The sequence below is a fragment of the Primulina huaijiensis genome, chromosome 7 (assembly GCF_012295235.1).
Source record: "Primulina huaijiensis isolate GDHJ02 chromosome 7, ASM1229523v2, whole genome shotgun sequence".
Taxonomy (NCBI): Eukaryota; Viridiplantae; Streptophyta; class Magnoliopsida; order Lamiales; family Gesneriaceae; genus Primulina; species Primulina huaijiensis.
The window spans coordinates 18,014,561-18,035,836 of record NC_133312.1 but is presented as its reverse complement, the minus strand read 5'-3'; the positions used below and the strand labels follow the sequence as shown (position 1 = coordinate 18,035,836).

The window sequence follows — 21,276 nt, the reverse complement described above, 5'->3', positions numbered from 1 at the left end:
GAAAAATCAATAATACGTATATTTGTGTGCGTGTACAATATTTAAATATGATGGTTTTGTTGTTTTCGTATTTTTTTATTTGGTAAGGTATAGTCATGTGAAAATTTAAAAGTATCAATAAATATTTTTAATAATTCGAAACATTTTGATAAGTCATGTTAATTATAAATAAATTAAAATTTTGCTAAAATATGTTTATTAATATTGTTATTAAATAAAAACGGAGCATTTTTAATAAATCAACATGGGAATTTTTTGATATATTTTAAAAATTATCAATGAATCAAAATTAGTTATTTTAGCCTATTCAACCTTAATAAGATAATAATATATATTCATCATGACATCATAATTACTTAATCTAAACCTATCGAGGGAGTAAAAGAGTAAACGAATCGAACTCTTTTACGAATTTTTCGAGTTGACTCGAAAATATTTGATTCCCATTCGAGCTGAACTCGAACATGTTCAACTTTTTTTTTTAATCCAAACTCAAACCCAAATTATTTTATTCAATAGTTCCCGAGTCGCTTGTGATTTTAATATTTTATAATATAATTAATTATATATTAAACAAATAATTCGAACTTTTCAAGTACTTATTTTAGAGTAATAGTTCGAATATTTCACGAATATGTTCAAACCGAACTTAAGCTTTAATTCGAACCAAATTCGAGAAAAACATTTTAAAATTTTTAAGCTTCGAATTTGGTTCACTTATACACTTAACGTCAACCTTAATAATATACAGATTGCATAGATGAGAAGAAGACTAACATACAAAGCCGTGCTATCTTAATAAGGATACTCATCTGCAATTAAGAATCAAAGATAACAAACCATCTATAAAATTAACTTGTTGAAAGAAAGGAATCTTCTGTATACGTAAAGAAAATGTGAAATATAACAAGATTGTTTGGTAAAATTTTTAAGATGTACTAATATATTGGTCCCTAAATGTACATGGACACCCCAAATATTTATATATTCACGAACCTCTACATGAGCAAAGATTATTATTGAAAGAAAACCATCAGAAGAAACAAGGTATAAAAAACTCACACATATGACAAACTTGGATCATCTTCTATGAGAAAATAAAACAAGAAATTCAGACGGGCAATCTGACAGATTCTGTATGAACTTCGGCGGCACGTCCTATCGATCAAAATTCTGTTTTCGGGGGATTTGAATCACGAATACCAGAGAGGGTTGCCTTCTCAACTACTGGGTCATTTGACTTGAAAGAATTATTGCCGGTATTTGATGCTGGACTAGAAACATCTGAACCCACAAAAACAGATTCTGGAAGTGGAACATCAGCTGACAATGTACGAGACTCGTCATCAGATGACGACTGATCCAAACTGTCGTTTTTTCCAGTGGGCGACAATCCCGACTCAGCTTTGTACTTTCTCGATGCTTTCCTCGAAAAGCCACGCTTTAATCCATGACCAGCATGTTTCAGAATACTCTTGGCCCTATCCTTTATATGCCCTTGATTTGGACTTTCGATCTCACAGTGTTCTTGTGAATTCTCACCTTTTGGAGTCTTTGCAGATGAAGCAACAAAGGCGTCATCTACAACAAGCCTGACCCCAACTTTCTTGTCATGTGATTCCGTAATGTTATAGCGTGGAGATGGGTCTAGCACCTCGAGAGAGACTGGTTTGTCCTCGGTTCTTGGACTCCTACGAAATACCGAACCAATCTTCCTAAGACCCTTTCGAACTGGATTGGTTGAATGGGACTTGTTAGTATCGACACTTTCATCTGTGCTAGTGCCATCATTCTGGCTACCATTCGACCCCGTTGATTTCAAGCTTTGATAAGCATCACCACCATCAACTCGAGCTTGCCCTTCAATACGTTGACTGTCAAGGTGTCGAAGCTTCCCCTTTCTTGGTTCCCAAACCTGTAAAACCTCACTACCAGGGTGATGGATCCAGATCCCAGTTTCTGGATAGCCTTCAATATTAATTGGCTCAAACTCATCAGCGAGTACTTTTGGGGATTTTTCTGATGGCAATGATGAAAAAGAGCCTTTTTTAATAGAATCCGCTGCAAAGGAGATTCTCTTATCAACAACACCATCAGGACCTTCTGTATCGCATGCAACTCCTACAACCTGGTTTAATTATAAACAGTTTCAGCATTTCAGAATTCATACCAAGTGTGTTTTTAAGAATATATATAACTGAATTAAGTACTCCTAAGGCCTTAAAACGAGCAATCATATCAATTTAATTCAAATCGAGCTTTATGTTAATGTAATATTTATCATGAAAATAAACAAATATACAATTACTACATAAAAAATAACACATGTTGGCTCACCATAATTGGGAATTCAAGAATATTCATACAAGTTTAGAAACTAAAACGATTATACATTTACATTTACTATCCCACAAACTCATGCTATGTATGAACTTCCATTTTAAAGATATAGAACCAGAGAGAAAATCAAAAGAAAACAAACTGGATTTTAAAAGAGTAACCAGTGAATCTTAAAATTTCCAATTATAATACGAATGCAGAACCAATGAAAGATACCTTTTCACAGATTTCAGACACAGTTATTGCGAGATGCAATCTTCCCATTTTAATGTTCTTCAAAGGCAACCACATGTCATGCCTCTGGCCATCCCTAAGTTCATTGATATTTACTTCACAATCTCTACGTAGTCAAGAAAAATGAGAAAGATAAGATCGATGAGAACAGCAGCAATACATTTGTCGTACTCATTATCAAAACAATTGAGGATGCACACAATGACCAATAGGATATGAAAAAGAGTGAGGTTTAGCTATCACAGCTAGCACGTAAACCTAACATGGAAATATTTTGAAAAATGAGGAGGTGAGGGAGATAAAAATTAAAAAGTGTTGAAGACTAGATCAGCACTTATCTATAATGTAGATAATTGATTTGAATTTAAAGTTAGCATAGATAGGATTGTTTCTAGATTGGGGTGAGAAGGTAGGATTTATATATATTCTGATTGTATTTTCCATATCATTATCATTTTTTTCATGAAATAAAAAGGATTTCTCCTCCAATGTCTATCTTGATCAATAACAATATGGTATCAGTTCTGTAGCACACGGATACTCCTAATTTTTTCTTCCCTGAAGTATCGGACATGGATAAGACGCGGATATGGATAAAACACTGACAGGCGTGTTAGATACGGTAAAATCCGTATCGTTGACTTTTTGTAGGTTTGGCCAGTCAAATATGTATTGGACACGACTAGGATACGGCATGGACACGGCGGAGATACATTTCGACCAAAAAATTGGATTTTTTTCTTTTTATTCTCCAATCACACCTCTGAATATGTACATTGTATATATTTACATATACATTGTCGTGTTCGAGCCGTATCGTGTCTTATATTTTCAAAGTCTGGCATATCGCCGTATCCATATCGTATTCGATACGATACTCGTACCCGTATCCATGCAACATGGGGTATCAGAAACATAACAGCCAATGACCAGATACGGCATGGCCTCTCCGGGGACGACCTTTTCCGATGGTTCTTCTACCACTATCAGATCCTCCAAATCAGCCACCGGATCCACAATCCTCTGACCCAGTCCTCAGGCTGTATTTTCTGAAGTACGCCAGGAAGAGAGCCAGCGTAAAGTCATGCTTGGAACTCCAAACAGCATGTGCGATTCACAATATGCCTCCCAAACAATGGCAAGCTGCGTCAGGGACGATTGTGGTGTGAAAAACCTAATCATTCCTTGGAGACGTGTTGGAAAATACACGGGAAAACTGCCGACTGGAAGCCTGCTCGAGAAAGGCGTGCAAATTCCATTGCTACAGCTACCCCGTGAGAACCAGCTCCGTTTAGTGCACCTCTGTTGGAGATTATTAAAAAATTGTTTAGTCCGGCCAATTCACCATCAAACCTGTCTATTATTGGCACAAGTATTGCTGCACATAGAGGTGATTTTTCATTCGCATACTTCTGCCGTCACAACTTTTCAATCTCATGGATTATTGACTCCAGCACATCAGATCATATGACCGGAAATTTTTCGTTGTTCAAATCTTATATGCCTGTCATAGTTTGAACACGGTTCGTATTGCCAATAGATCTTGCTCCAAGGTATTAGGTTCCGGATTAGTCCAGTATCTCCTGATATTTCTTTACGCTCAGATGTACCTGGTTTGACTTGCAATTTACTTTCGGTGAGTAAATTGAACGGTGATATGATGTGCACTACTAATTTTTGCCAATACATGTGTATTTCAAGTACTGGCATCGGGAAGAACTATTGACAGTGCTGATCTTTGTGTGGGTTTGTACCTTTTCAAGATGAAGGATCTTTCGAGAAGTATGACACTAAACACAACTCTTTCGTCGTATTCTAATTCATTTATCGTTAATAAAATGAATGACATCTTGTTATACCATAATCGTCTGGGTCATCCCAATTTCGTGTATTTGGAAAAGTTGTTTCTTTTTTATTTAATAATAAATATTCCAAAAATCTTCATTATGATATTTGTCAAATTTCCAAACATAAACGAAGTACAATTACATCTCAACCTTACGCGCCATCACATTCTTTTTCCCTCGTACACAATGATATTTGTCTATCGAATGTTAAAAATATCACATGGATGCACTGGTTTTTATTGTTTGTGGACGATCATGCGCGTCTCTCATGGGTATTTTTTAAGAAAGACAACTGAAATACCTAACATTTTTAAACAACTCAATACAATGATATAAACCCAATTCTCCACCAAAATTAAGGTCCTACGTACCGATCTAGCCAAAGATTGCTTCAACTCAATCTTGGGTGATTACCTAGTAGCCCAAGGAGTTGTTCACCATAGTTTCTGTGTTGACATATCTCAGCAAAATGGTCTATCTAAAAGAAAAAAACATCACTTACTAGAAGTCACTCGATACTTATTGTTTACTAAAAATGTCCCACCCCATTTATGGGGTGATGCGGTTCTTATTGTAACATATCTCGTTAACAGAATGTCGTCTCGTGTCCTCAACTACAAAACCCGAATCCAAGCCTTCTTGGAATTCTACCCACATTCTCACCTTCTACACCACATCTCCCTCAAAACTTTTGGTTGTTTAGCATTCGTCCATATTCAATACCAAAATAGAGGTAAGCTTGAACCTTGGGCCATAAAATGTATCTTTCTTGGTCGAACCAAAAAGTTTACAAATACTATTCTCCCGTGTCACGAAAATTCTACACCTCCATGGATGTGACATTCCTAGAATATGAACCATTTTTTTCCCAATTCCTCGATTCAGGGGGAGAATCTGGAAGAATCTCCGAATTGCGGTCCATCTATAATTTCGCCAACTACGTCTCACACCGTTCCACCAAATGTTTCTAAGCCTCCTCCTATTCTAAGCCTCCTCCTATTCCATCACCCAACAATGAACCTGAACCAGTTCTCCCTGATGTGATGCCCCCGTGTCTACTCTTGGAGAACTCACCCTCAACTTGAGAGCCAACATGCCACGGTACAGGATCAGCCAATCAAGAGCACTTCTCCGCAGCCAGATACTTTCGAAAATGATCAAGATACTATTTCTTCTACTTTCCCATAGTTGAACATATTGTTCACGATGACAGACCTAGTGCATTGAGAAAAGGCGTTAGAACCTGTACTCAACATCCTATTTGTAACTTGTCTCTCATCATCATTTATCACCTGTATATTGAGCTTTTGTGTCAAATTTAGACCAGATTCAGATTCCATCAAAAATCCAAGAGGCTCTCCAGGATCCAAATTGGAAGACTGCTAGACACGGGCAGATCACTGAATTTCCACCCGAGAAACTATCGACCAGTAACAATAAAAAATAATATGGCAAAGAAAGCACCTCCATTCTTCTAAAGAACTTCCATAAATCTAATACAATTGACTTCCCGTACGACTCAGTATTGTAGCGCTTTATCCTTCTATTACTAAATAAGAAGAAACCACACTAGAGAAATCAAGTTTAAGGGGTATGATTGCTTCTTTCTTCGACTTAAATAAAAGCTAAAGCTTACGCGTCGTTACTTGGGTTGAACAATTACACAGCTGAAACAAGTATTTATCATTCTGTTAAAATATCCCGAGTTTTCATAAAGAATGCCTCAACACCTCAGTAATAAGCATGAGCTCAGAAATATGATATCTGCTGCACATCTACAACCAACTGGCTAAACAGGAAAACAATTCCAAATTCTCACCAAAAACAATAAGAAAGAAAGAAAGAAAAATACACATGATTTAAACAATAGATCAACAGGGAAGGCAAGTATGATTATATTATTTTTTGAAATATTAAAATTATGCAAAAAATAAAGCATCTAAGATAATGGCCACCACAGTTCAGTAGAATAAATACAGAAAGAGGGAAGTACGCACCCCATCATGTCATCAAATATATGATCCTTGTCACGAACTTCAAGAGAGAGCATATTTTGTGATTCCCATGTAACAATAGGAATCTTGAACTCTTCCTGCCATTTTGGAGCCAAAGTTTTCTTCTTTGTCTTAGAAAGAAATCTATAAGGTCCTAAACGACCTTTCACATATGGATCAGCCAAACCTGAGAATCAGTACTAGTTATAATCCAGTGAATCAAGTGCATGATGTTAAAAGTATATTCAAACTAACCATTCAAGTCCGATGGATTCATATCAGCCCCTTCGAGTACTTCAACTTTAACATGGCCAACAGGATCCTTGACGTCCATGGAAAACCAATTATCTGATGTGCGGTCATTACAATGGTGAGAATAAATGTAACTCAAAAAGGAAAAACAGGAAATCCTTTTATGTTTGATTCCACGTTGATGCTCCATTTAACCAATCCCCCCCAATTGGTACATAATTACTCCACTTAATAAAGTAGAGGATCTATATGTCCATATATCACCAATTATGTATTTAGACATCAATTAGGCTTCCTGTCCAAAAGTATATACATAGCTCTCACTAAAATTACAGTAAAAACATCTGATATACAAAAAAAACTTCCCAATGCTTCAAAAAACCTCATGAGTGGAGCAAATAGGAAGTGATTCACATGTCATCAATATGAAAAAATATTATTGCACATCTGGTTAGGTTTGTTTTTCAGTTCAACGTCATGTGATAGAACTCTTTCTGAGGCACACACAGTTCCCGTATACATAGCTCTTGCAAAAAATTAACGAATTTTTTCTTCGTTGCCCAATATCTAGGTTCAAACTTCAAAAAACTTCTGGTTGCCTTACTGAGATATGAACCACAGTGGATATATTAGTTAGTTCAAAGAAATAAGACACAATCCAAAATTTCATCAGAAAGTAACAACTACTTAATTAGAGCTAGGAATTTTTTATAATTTTAATATAGTAAATTACCATTAGGCGTCAGTAGAAGAGTTTTAACAACAAATTATTTCTTCATAACATGTAATGTGGGAGCTTCCGTCATCCTTTCCATTATAGATTTAGCCTAGTAATGACTAATGACAAATATATCTTTCAAGGACTACTTAACCAAGTCCTGATTTCCAATCTTCTTCAAATTAAACAATTCTGTCTTAATTCTTTCTATTTAATCGGTCTTTCTAGTTTCAAGTAACAGCACACAGTAAAAAATGGATGCTAAGGTTCTATCAAGAGGACCTCTTTTCTTCTTGATTTGCTGTATAAAGACATACTTCGACTCTAGAGGATAAATATCCCACCAATAGAACTTGATGCAGAATGATAACACGTTATTAGGCTTAAAAATTATAGCTAACCAGACCAAAAAAAATACAAACACCAACTTCAGCAACAACAGCAAAACTTCATCACAAAGTTAGAATAAGCAATACCTGGTTCTGGTGAAACAAATTTTTCAACATCAACTACCAACATGTTGGGCTGCGGAATCATAATAATTGTTTAGTATAACAATTTATGGAACACTTATGCCAACTGAAGTGCATATGGATGGATATAATGTGTAAAAGCATCAAAGATAATCATCTCACCTCCACCAGTGTTTGCTCAAACACAAGGGCCAGAAGATTATCCTAGAGAATAAAGAATATTCGTATATAGTTAGAAAGACGTTTAGAAAAGTGAAGAGTTGTTGTCTGCCTTTCTTCTTTTTAAGTTCCATTTATTCTTGTAAGCAGGAATTTCATATGTGCTGGGAGAAACAGAGAAAGAACAACAAGTGACTGCGCTTACTATCCACCCAGCAATGCCTGGGAGTTCTGTTACATCTAGGCCATGAGTGAAAATAGGCTTCACTGTCATCTGAAAATATGGTGGACCAGTAAAACATACACGCAAACGACTAATAAATGGCCACTTCCGAATGAACTTTATGCCAACCAACACCTGAAAGAAAGTAAGAGTTTAGCTCTTATATTGACAGGCATTCAATTGGTAATGAAACCAAGTATTGGTTCACATTTGCTAGATAAAAGAAGATAATATGTGTGTTTGATATCTCATTATAGCTAATTGGATAGTAAGAAATTTTCAAAATTAGCCAGGCTAGAGTGCAGAAAATGATGTATTTTTTTTATTTTTTTGGCAGTGTAGAATGAAATGAGCCTTCAGCAACATTATTAGCCTAAATTTGAGTAAAGCTAAAAAAATAAGGATGATACATCAAACTAAAAAAAATTCAACCAACCTCATAAGCAACACTTTCACAAAACTTTATGATAGACGACCACCCATAAACACTTCAAATGAGAAACTAAAAACTGACGATCTGCTTAGAGATCAGCATCACGTAACTATCACTTACCTTCCCTTCAACATGCATGCCCAATAAATGCAATTTAACCGGCATTCCAAAACCTAATCTTTTCCTCAATTTGACACCAAGTATTGCACTCATATCATCAGCCGTGCGGAAATTCATTCCCAGTTCCATAACCTGACGAGGATTCGTGATGAAGATCAACTCAATATTTTATTTGTACAGTAACAATGCCGATTAATATGCACAGAGTACCATTTCAAGACAGTCTCACTAACCAAGTGATCATCATCATTGGTTTGTCGAAGAACCCGAATTTCAGTGAACATGGGCGGGGATCTCCCCAAGTAGAGATGCTGAACCTCCGCATCTTTCTGCATACGAACCAAGACTGGGAATTAGAGATCACCAACGGTGCAAACTCTGGTGCAACCGCAAACCAAGTCCCCCACTTTCAACCAATTAATAAATCCATTTATAGATATGACGACAAATGCATTTCGAAATCATACAATCAGCAAAGGGAGGTGGATTCAACTAAGCCATACCACCGTCCAAGGTTTATATTTTTGCAAGAACCATGGAACCATTGGGAGAAGAATTTTCTGAGAAACTATCTGCTCCATGCAGAGAGACCACATCTTTTCGATAGCATGGTTCAACCATCTTACAGTTTCAGATTCCACGAGCACCTAGAGAACAAAATAAAGTTAAACAGATTTGGAACATTACATCATTTAAATAAATGAAAGAAATCTTAATTCAACNAAAAAAAAAAAAAAAAAAAAAAAAAAAAAAAAAAAAAAAAAAATTGCCCACAAAGAGGAATTAAAGTCTTACATCACACGAAGTGTGTAAAAAAGGTAGAAATTTTTTTCGGTCCACGAAAACACTCTTCAATTAGTTTTCCATTACCAGTGCTCAACTAAAGTCGGACACGAATGATCAAAAACGAAAAAGGTATATCAAGAAAAAAAATAACCAAAATAAAACTCACGTCTCACCCGTCTTTGATTAGACTCTCTCTTCTCCTCAAACTGCAACTTCTTCCTCAACTTGGTCGCATATACTTCATGAGCCTTCACGATTACAACAACCCATCACTCAGAAAAAAAAACAATCAACAAAACTCAAAGATTAATCAATCAATCAATCAAATCAAATCAAATCAAACTTACCAAATACAAATAAATCAAGGAGACAAAGTAAGCAACGGGGTGGCAACAGTTGAAGGAATTAAGCAACCAAAGCAGAACCAAAACAATGCACACATGATGCAGTATCGCAGCCTCCAGTATACTACCCATCTCTCTACAGAAATCAATGCCCTTCAATCATATCAATCGTGGGTACATATCCAGATATCCCGTCGATGCGTTAAATACAAGTTAGAAAAGTCTTCCAAATAATCGTTGACCCCACAACCGACACGACTCATCTCAATTACCGACGAGATTGGAATTTCAAAACGATGACGTACCGAGAGAAACTGACACAAGTTGGAAGTTTTGCTGATGATGTTTATTCCTGCCCGAAAAGAGAGACTTTCTTGCTTTCGTATGTATATTTTTATTCTTGGTCTTTCTAATATCATTAAATTTGAGACTCTTATAATAATTAATTTTGATGTTATTGTATGTTTTAATTATTATATATATAGAAATAAAATGTTAAAATTTTATTGTAAGTCATATGTAATTTAGTGAATAGATTTTTTTTCCTAAGCATCAAGTTCTAGGTTCAAATCCTACTTTGCTATTTTTTTTCTTTATTTTTTATTTATTTTTTAATTTTATATATCAAAACTACAGTGTAATCTCTCACTATTTCTTATTATTATATTTTGATCCTCATTTAAATATAAACCAAATGAATTATAAAAAATGTTGTACAAGAACGTAACTCGTGCGTCGATATACTATATAAAACCATCTTGACAACGATCTTGTTAAAAAAAAAAAGATAATTAAATGTTAATTTTAATACTGATTAAATTTAAAAGTAGTTAATCAGATTAATAAAATATTCTTATTCAAAACCTCTCTTGCTATTAATTAATACAACTATACAAGTTTTTTTTTTTCAAAAATCTAAATCGATTAGAATTTAATTTATTCAAACATATATATTTTTTTCAAAAATTTTTAAAACTGTCTTTATTTTTTTTTGAAATCATGGAAGCGAGTCAGTGGCCACGTTTCGGGAGGGGACAGTTTGTTTTGCATGGTGTACAACAGATTATTCTTGATACCACATTGTACATCTGGGACAGGTTTATCCTCGGATGCCGTGATACAAGTGGATGTCGACACCACCGGGTTCCCACACGGGTTCGGGCAGGTGGATAATTGGATAGATAAATTCCATTGACTAAATATAGAATGTGAGATTTTGAAGGGACAAAGTTGTATGAAAGTGGAGGTGTCATGGGATGGTGGGGAGGTATTTTAACCAGTAATATTTTTTATATCTTAATTAACTATTAAAGATTCTCTCCAAAGAATAATAAATATAGAGGTGTTAATTCAGATGGATCGGATGAGTCGGTTGGTGCATAGTACTATTTAAAAATTGCTCAATTCGAACCCGATCTAACCAAGAAACTTCCAACCCGAGCACGAACCCCACTAATCCGATCAACCTAGAGGTGTCAATTCGGATGTGTTGGGTGGATCGGGTCGGGTTGAGCAATAGTACTATTCAAAAATTGCTCAACCCGAATCCGAGTCAACTCGAACCCTCGAATCAACCCGATCAACCGGATTAACCCGATTTTGAATTTTTTAAATTTTTTTTAAAAGAAAATTAAATAAAATTCAAAAATAATAATAATAATATTTTAATTTAAGTACATATAACAAAATCTCTCTCATATATATGATTTAAATTTGAAAGTCTAATCTTAGAAAAATAAAGTATATTTACTAAATCAAATAAAAAATTGTTTAAAAAATAAAAAATGTTCAAAATAAATATTAAATTATAAAAATTTATGATATAAATATACAATAAATATTTTTTCAGACATACAATGTATAAAAATGTAGGTAATATTTATTAATTATATTTTTTTCAAAAATTAAAATTTTTGGGTTGACCCGAACCCAACCTGATCATTTTTTTCAGGTCAGCTATCGAGTCCAACCCGATCTGACCCGAACCAAAAAATCTCAAACCCAAACCTAATTTTTTTTGGGTTGAACCATGTCGGGTTGGTGGGACGTGTCTGATTTTGACACCTCAAGATTAACCCGACTAACCCGATTTTTTTATTTTTTTAAAAAATTAAATAAATTTCAAAAAAAAAATAATATTTTAATTTAAACACAAAATAACAAAATCTCTCATATATATATGATTAAAATTTAAAATTCTAATGGTAGAAAAATAAAGTATATTAACAAAATTAAATAAATAATTGTTTAAAAATAAAAAATTTACAAAATAAATATTAAATTATGAAAATTTATGATATAAATATACAATAAATATTTTTTCAGAAATATAATATATAAAAATGTAGGCAATATTTATTAATTATATTTTTTTAAAAAAAAATTAAAATTTTCGTGTCAACCCGAACCCTACCCAACCTGGTCATTTTTTTCGGGTCAGTTATCGGATCCAACTTGATCTGACCCGAACTCGAAAACCTCAAACTCATACATGATTTTTTTCGGATTGAACCGTGTCGGATTGGTGGGTCGGGTCTGATTTTGACAACCCTAAATAAAGATAAATTTGAACTTCTTGTTAAAGTGTCAAATGCAGTCTTCTCGACGAATTCAAACAATATAAAATAACAACGATAATTCCAAGTGTAAGTGGTTTCTTTGAATTTTCTATCTTGTTTTTCCTTCTTTCCTATCAAGTTCTTAGTTCACTAGTACTGTCTTAACCAATTTCAAACAATGTATGAATTTGGTTTGAGGCAGTGTTTTTGTTAACATATCTCGGGTTTGTGCTTCGTGGTTGTAATGTCTAGGAAATTCGAGCTACGTAACCTGACTGCATGCAATCTAAAGTTTTATTAAAATATGTGTTTAATTATTTTATTGCATGGATATGTAGTTTGGTTCATGGTTTATTTAAAGTTTCATGCATTATGGCTTTAAGTTGTATTCGCGCTCGAACGAGGAACGGAGACCGGAGATATTTAGGAAAAATATTTTTATTAAATAATTATTTTTAATTATTTAATATATGGATTAATTAAGTGTGATTTTTGAAAATGAGCTCTGGTTGGGTATTTTTACTCGTCGTGTCATATTTTTAACCGGTACGCAAATTTTAGTGAGTCGGATGACTTTTTGAGAGCTTGGACAATATTTTCAAAAACGTACCTAAACGAAATATTTTTCGGGAGTGTTATTTGGCTTGATAGATTGATTTTATTGCTTAATGGGCTCAAAACCCTTTTAATCTCTTTATTTTTAATTAAGAGCCCATTAAGACCTTTTATTATGGTTTTTAAACTCCTCATTAGCAAACCCTAACCTTACTCTAACCTCTCGGCCTCCCCCTCCCTCACATCAGCAGCTGCTTTTCCTTAAAAAATTCAGCAGCCTTCAAAAATCCTCTCAAGCTTTCAAAGAAAACTCATTCCCCACCTCTCCGGTGCAAGTTCTACGCATATATCTCAATGTTTTCGAGAGTAATAACGCAAAGGCACTTCCTAAAACACTCTTTCTCATCATTCACGCTATTTTATGTTGTTGTGTGTGTGTTTGCATGAGGAATGCATAGATACATTATGTTGTTTCGTTTTTGCAAAGGTTTTGTTATGAAAATGCATATTTTCTTTATGTAACTCACGGTTTTTGTTGCTATTTGTGTAATGGGCTGCCGAAATGTGGTGTATAGGGTTTTCATGGCTAGATTGGGAGAAATGGCTGGTGCGGCTGTGCATGGCCTGATTCCAACCATGGACCAGACCCTAATGGGACCATGACAGGGCAGGTAAGGGGCCGTGAGCAGCTGGTCGTGAGCGTAGAGCTGTCGTGAAGGGAGCAAGGCTAGGTGTGGCACTCCTTGGCAAGATCGAGCCTTGTGCGAGCTTGGGGTTGTATGCGTGGTTAGGGCTGATCCATTAGGGTGTCCACACTCTGATATTGGTCCTATTTGGTGTTGGTTCAAGGCCGGTTCGACTTGGTTAGGCCTATGATCGAATAATCGAGGGCTTGGTGCATTAGGGTTTGTAAGAATCAAGGTGCCGAAAATTCCAGCAAGTAGCACCAGGCTTTAAGGAGTTCATTATGGCTGGAATCGTGTTGTTTAAGGGCTGGTAGGGTGTGAATAAGTCGTGGTTAAAATTTGGTTAAGTTTTGGGTTGATTCAGGCTAAAATCGGGACCCCGGTCCAAGTTTTAAAACGAATCGAATAAGTTATGAAACGGACTGGAGTTTACGTCTAAGAATCGATTGTTAATATGTTTTACGGTGTTTTAAGGTGTTCGGTTGGCTTCGAGTCGAAATTTTTAGGCCCAGGGGTAAAACAATCAATTAGCGTTTCTAGGGGCAAAATGGTCATTTTGCACCCGAGTCGAGTTAGTAGTCCTGGCAGCGCCCTGATCACAAAACCACACGTTTTTAATGCATATGCTAGCATGAACATGACCTTTTTTGAAATATGAAAAATAAGTTGCATGCTTGATTTTAAGAAAAATTTATGTATATGCATGATTTTTATAAGTGATGAATATGATGACATGTTTTGAAGGAATGGAGTTGGTTGTGACTAATATGATGATACGATAATACGATGACATGTAAGGCCAAGGCTCAGTGGATGGGTAATACTGTCGTTGATGTCCCCGCCGTTGGGTACCGTGGTTATACGTAGATGGATCCATAGATTAATACGATGATACGAAACTCACAACTAATGAACGGAATTCAAATAAAGAAAATGAATACGTATATGCTGATATGTTGATACATGTTTTGAACACGTTACTCTTTGACACGATATGTTTAAGTTCAGATCATGAAATGTATGTTAATTACAGTATTTTTCAATGTTGCATGTTATGTATATGTACTTATTATAACGATTACGGTGTGTTGAGTCTTTAGACTCACTAGGTGTGAATGATGCAGATGATCATATTGATGAGGATACTGGAGGCGCCGAAGACTGAGTAGGCGGGGCTGGATGTTTGCACGCTAACCTGAGGACTATATCTTTCAGTACATTACGTTTATGAATTAGGAGGAACCATGGATATTTTTTATGAACTGTTCTTTTTACATGTTGTTGGTTCGACATGATTTTTGACATATTTTTAACTGCAGTATTTTTTTCAGTATTGGAATCTTTTTATTTTAAAATGTATGTTTTACAGCAGTTATTGCATGCATGCATTTAAATACATTTTCGGTATTTAGCTTTAAAAAAAATTTTCTAGCAGTATTTTAAGTAGTAGACGTTTCAGTTGTTATCTTCTCGAACTTTATTTCTCCCTTTGAGATGATATCCCTAACAAAATCTAGTTTCACATCTACATGTTTTTATCTCTCTTGATACACTTGATGTTTTGCCAAGTGTATAGAGCTTTGATTATCACAATGAACTTTCACATGTTCTTGTCTTAATCCCAGTTAAGAGATGATTCCCTCAAGTCATATGGCCTCCTTGATTGCCTCTAAAACTGCTATAAATGCTTCTTCCGTCATGGATAACGTGATTACGATTGAAGGGTGGCCTTCCAGCTGATTATTGTTCCATACATTGTGAATGCATATCTCATCAATGACTTCCTTGTATCCAAATTACCTGCATAATCTGCATCTACAAATCCTACTGCTGGACATGTATCTTCCTTTTGTTTTTCAAATATCGGTCCTACCTCGGTTGCACCTTTCAAATATCTTAGTGTCCATTTTAGTGCCTCCCAATGTGTTTGTCCTGGATTAGCCATAAACCTGGAGATATCACTTATAGCATAAGCCAAATCCGGGTGGATGTAGACCATTCCATACATCATGCTTCCAACTCCACTAGCATATGGTACTATATCTTCCATTCTTCCCTTTTTTTTTCACACTTTGGAGCCTCTTCAGCTGAAAATTTCAGGTGTTGTCCAATGGATATTGAAACGGCCTTGTATTCTCGTATATTGAACCTAATTAAAACCTTCTTCATATGTGAACTCTGAGTTAGAACCAATTTCTTCTTCACTCAATCTCTCCTTATGTACATTCCGAGAATTCTCCTAGCTTCTCCCAAATCTTTCATTTCAAACTCTGAGATTAGTTGTTCTTTAAGTTTAACTATCTCTTATTTATTCATACTTGCAATAATTATATCATCTACATAGAGCACAAGGTATGACTTGTCTTCTTGTCCTTCTTTTTTTATGCAGACGCAGATATCAAAGTGATTCCTTGATAACTTTTATGCTCTTCATGAATCCTCTAATATTTTATTCCATTGTCTAGGAATTTTCTTTGGATCATATAACGACTTCATCAGAAAACACACTTTTTCCTTACTTTCAGGAATAGTATATCAATCTAGTTGGTCCATATAAATGGTCTCCTTGAGGCCACCATGTAAAAACATGATCTTTACATCGAGTTGTTCCAATTCAAGATGTAAGGCCTAGGAAATTCGAACTACGTAACTTGACTGCATGCAATCTAGTGTTTATACTAAAATCAGTGTTTAATTATTTTAAAGCTTTAAAGAAGTGAGTATTACATGATTATGTATGTCATTTCATGATTTAACTAAAGCTTCATGCATTAGGGTTTTAAGTTGCATTTCGCGCTTGAACGAGAAACGGAGACCGGGGATATTTAGGGAAAAATATTTTTATTGAATAATTAATTTTAATTAATTAATATGAGGTGTATTTAAGTGTAATTTTTGAAATTGGACCTTGGTTGGGTATTTTTACTCGGTGGGTCATATTTTTAACAGGTACGCAAATTTTAACGATTCAGAGGAATTTTTGAGGGTTCAGGCAATATTTTCTAAAACGTAACAAAACAAAATATTTTTCGAGAGTGTTATTGGGCTCGATGGATTTATTTTATTGCTTGATGGGCCCAAAATCTTTTTAATCTCTTTAAATTATTATTAAGAGCACATTAGTGTGTTATTATCTTAACCTAAACCTAATCTATCAACCCTAAACCTAATACACTCAAGGTGGCCGCCCCCTCCCTCATTCAACATCCTCTTTTTTTGAAGAAAACCAGCAGCCCTCTCGAAAATCCTCTCAAGGCTTTCAAGAAAATCATCCCCCGCCCCTCCGGTGCACGTTCTTCGCAAGTGACTTCAAGTTTTCGAGCGTATAAACGTTAAGACACGCCGTGTATCTCTTTTTCTCATCATTCACGCTATGTATATGCTGTTTTGTGTGTGTTTGCATGAGAAATTATTTGGTTTAACATATAATATTCTTTTTGCAAAGTTTTGACACGAAATGTGCATTGTTTCATACATAACTCACGTTCTCATTGGATTTTGTGTAAGAGGCTGCCATGGCTAGGTGTCAAGGGGCCGAACATGTCGAGAATGAAGGGGGTTAAGTGCTGGAGTTGATGCTTGGTCAGTTTAGGTGAGGGCCGATCGGCTTTGTGTTGAGGAACCTAGAGTCCATGTGGCTAGATCGGGAGATTAGGGTGATGCAACCGTGCATGGCTAGATTCCAGCCAGGAAGCTGACCCTTTTGGGTTCGTGACAGGGCTGGGAGAGGGCCGTGAATAGCTGACGTGGTCTTGAAGCCGATCGAAGGGGTTTGGTTGAGGGGTGGCTCGGTTGGCTCGTGCGAGGGGCTATCGGGTTGTTGTGCTCCACAGCGTGGATGGGGATGGGGGTTTGGGTTAGGTCAGTCCAAGAAGGTCCAGAGGTGGGCTAGGGAGAGTTGTCTCAGGTCTGGTCCTCAATGGTTAGGTTTTGGATCGAATAAACGGGGGTTTGGTGCAACTATGGTTACGATTTGTACGCGCTGGAAATTCCAGCAACTTACAGGCATGGTTCGTAGGTCCTAAGAGGTTTGAAAAAAGTGATTTAGGGGCTGGTTGTGTAGGTTCAAGTCACGGTTTAAGTTAGGAAAAAATTGGTTAAGTTTCGGGTTGATTCGGGTTAAAACCGGGACCCCAGTACAAGTTTAAAAACGAATCGTATAAGTTACGAAACGGGCTCGAGGTTATCCTTGGGAAATGTTTATAATTATGTTCTTAGGTGTTTTAAGGAGTTTGGTTGGCTTCAGGTCGAAATTTTGAGGTCCAATGGTAAAATGGTCAATTAGGGTTTCCAGGAGTAAAATGGTCATTTTGCACGCGGGTCAAGTTAGCAGTTCTGGCAGTGCTCTAAACACGATTTGACATGGTTTAAATGTTTATATTATCATGAACATTACTTTTTATGCTAATATGAAATATACGTTGCATGCTTGATTTTAAGAAAAATTTACGTATATGTATGATTTTTATAAGTGATGAATATGATGACATGTTTTGAAGGATGAGAGTTGGTTGTGACTAATACGAATACGATGATATATAAGGCCAAGGTTCAGTGGATGGATCATACTGTCGCTGATGTCCCCGCTGTTGGGACATCATATTCTCGCACCCAAGATGCAGCGGAAGTTTAAAAATTTTGTTCTTGGGTGTCATGTGTTTAAAAACATTCATTCATAGGGCTTTTAGAATTATACCTTGCGTTCTCAACGCTGGACTCCAAACTATTCCGGTATGAGCGGAGATAACCCTTCTTGTAATTTCCTACGAACGGATCTTCTCCTTTGATCGCCTAATTAGGTCCACGATCGAAAATTTTGTTCCTCTCTTGGATTGCACTAGAAATCACAAACGATTTGTGCGTTGAGACTGTAGCATCCGAATTTCCAAAATCCAGAAAAGAAGCGGCGCGGCGGTGGAAGAAGGGAGTTGGGCGAAACCTTTTCCAATCAATTTGTCTTGGCCGAGAGTTACATGATTCAAAATCATGGGTTTTTGGCTAATTAATTTTCAATCAATCATTAAAAAATATTATAGATTCTTAATCCATAATTAAGCAAATCTAATCTAATTAGGAGTCCCTATCCCACAAGAACTCTATATTTTCATTATAATTAAATTCTCATATTATTAATATATAATGTATTTATTAACCTTTAATAATACATGATATAATAATATTATATACACATATTTTATATCACCATATAAAATATATACATGTATATGTATATCAAATTAAATAACCATTATTTAATTTATAAACTAACTCCATGGTTAATGTAATTCTAGACTCCTCTAGAATATTTATGTGAATTTGTGCATGTTAGTAGTCATCACTACTAGCACAATCATTTAATTAGTAAATTTCAAATTCACTAAATAAATGATTCTGAACTCATTATAACTCCGATCGACGATCCGAGAGCGCCGATATATCAAGGATACAAGTCTTGTTCATATAATGAAAATCGAAAATTTCGAAGATCAAAATTTTCATTTACCAAATATGACAGTTACCATCTTTGGCAGCTGCCAGTTTTAGTGAACTCCTTCACAAAACAGGCAGTTACACTCTCCTTCCTTATTTAGCAATCATGCCAAGTTCCATTTGTTCCATGCTATGGAATTAGCTGTTGGAAACGAAATTCCGGCGTTTGACAAAATATAAACCAAACTCTAAATTCTGGAGTTTGACAAACTGATCAACCAACTGATACGCACAATTATATTCAGCAACTGGACTTAACAACTGAAATCAGCAAATCTAATAAAAAAAACTGATCTGTTGGAAACGAAATTCCGGCGTTTGACAAAATATGAACCAAACTCTAAATTCTGAGTTTGACAAACTGATCAACCAACTGATACACGCAATTATATTCAGCAAACTGAAATCAACAGATCTAAACTGATCAGTTGGAAATCGATCAGTTGATATATTCAGCCGTATGCTTCCTTAAAACATGTCTCGGGAAAGAACATTCAACCGACAAAGAGACATAGCAGATTGCAACTGAATATGAAACGCCGCACTTCAATCAATACAGCTTAGAACAACGCATTTCGGCTAAAGCAATTAAGACTCCGCATTATAATAAATGAAGCAAACAATGCCCAATGAATGATGAAGTGGCAAGATTCAAACATATCTCTAGTTACCGTTGGAAGGGAAGCTTATAAATATGACATAAGAACAGCTGAGAGAAGAGAAGAGAAGATACAGATCACTCTATTAAAAGCTTGCAATTTGAAACAACCCACTCCCATGACAATAACATTTAATAGAAATAACGTATGCGGAAGCATTTCATTAAAAAGGCAAAATTCCTAAATAGCATTTACATTATAACCATTTTTTTAAAACTAGCAACATTACTAGTCACAACATATTATCTATACATAATCAAAAGCCAATACAAAGTTTTCCCATCATTTATTACCAAAATACATGATATTTTAAAACTTTACATATGTTCACTCCACCACAATTTAAAGTGACATAACCAAAAAGTCTTTCCCATGGCATTTTATATGACTTCTCCCGCCTCGAACAATCCATTTCAGTCCTTTTTATCACCTGCATCACATGACATTAACTGGAATGAGAATAACTCAGTAAATAGAAAGCTGAACGTAGCAATTACATACATATAGCTTTGGCTTAAAACATGGCTATGGCAATGGCGTTTTTGGCAATGACAATGAAGAATGAATTATAAGTCTCAAATCAATTTAAAGGGTATCATGTCATGAATTAAATGAAGGAAATGACAGTGCTGTGACCTGTGACATGTGACCTGTGGCAAGTATCTCTTTGATATAAATATCAAAACTGTGAGAGATACTTCATAATCATGTGATTGGCCAATGACATGCATGAATTACTATCATTCCTTGGCTTTAATTATAGGAAACTTCATTGAGGCAATACATCAAACACTTGGTAGGAACAATGAGTTACTAGCTCCTTTGTCATGGAAATGCTTGAACAATGAACATATAACAATATATAGATTAACTATATACCAATGAAAGGAGCTAATTATCAATAAACATGGCTTATATACATATATTCATCATGTGAGCACAAGGAGAAGTTTCTACTTACAACCCACAAGCACTTGGTTGTTATGATCACCTTGAAGGAGTTCCTATAACATAATACATGAATTCAACTATTAAGCCATCAACCAAACCATCAATTGCCTTCAATTCCTTAAACCCTCTATCAACTTAAGAATATAAAATTCTTACCTTGTAGCTTGAAATATAGGTAAGAGATACAATAATTTCACTATAAGAACCCTTGAATTTGAAGTAGAGATTGAAGGGAAGAAAACCTTGAAAGGAGAAGGCAAGAAACGATGGGAGAAGGAAAAGAACGGAATGACTTGGGTAGAAACATTTATACTAATCCATAAATAAGCCTTCAAAATACACCAAAAACGTGTTTTCTGTGCCATATACACGGACCCCGTGCCCCCCTCCGTGTAGAGGTCCGTGTACACACGGGAAATCACTCATTTTTCTTGGCAAGACCCGGACCCCGTGT

The 21,276-nt window shown here is 35.5% G+C and overlaps 1 protein-coding gene across 2 annotated transcripts; it reads right to left on the bottom strand.

Annotated features, from left to right (window-relative positions):
* Window positions 1-844: 844 nt before the first annotated feature.
* Window positions 845-10,233, bottom strand: LOC140980200 (C2 domain-containing protein At1g53590-like). 2 transcript variants are annotated; one of them, XM_073445910.1, is made up of 12 exons: window positions 9,927-10,233; window positions 9,753-9,827; window positions 9,297-9,440; window positions 9,027-9,122; window positions 8,794-8,925; window positions 8,223-8,375; window positions 8,021-8,062; window positions 7,862-7,910; window positions 6,671-6,763; window positions 6,419-6,602; window positions 2,557-2,680; window positions 845-2,128 (listed from the first exon to the last, which is right to left on the bottom strand). In XM_073445910.1, the coding sequence occupies exons 1-12, from the start codon at window positions 10,053-10,055 to the stop codon at window positions 1,166-1,168; spliced, it is 2,184 nt and encodes a 727-aa protein (XP_073302011.1). In that variant the 5' UTR covers window positions 10,056-10,233; the 3' UTR covers window positions 845-1,165. The 2 variants fall into 2 exon arrangements, with proteins under 2 accessions (XP_073302011.1, XP_073302012.1); XM_073445911.1 differs by having other exon boundaries at window positions 9,746-9,827; window positions 9,927-10,091.
* Between the last annotated feature and the right edge of the window lie 11,043 nt (window positions 10,234-21,276).

Coding starts and splice junctions, on each gene's coding strand:
- LOC140980200 (XM_073445910.1), bottom strand. CDS start 10,055: ATGGGTAGTATACTGGAGGCTGCGATACTGCATCATGTGTGCATTGTT. Junction 9,441..9,752: donor GAGAGTCTAATCAAAGACGG/GTGAGACGTGAG, acceptor TTTGTTCTCTAG/GTGCTCGTGGAATCTGAAAC. Junction 9,123..9,296: donor AATATAAACCTTGGACGGTG/GTATGGCTTAGT, acceptor GTTCGTATGCAG/AAAGATGCGGAGGTTCAGCA.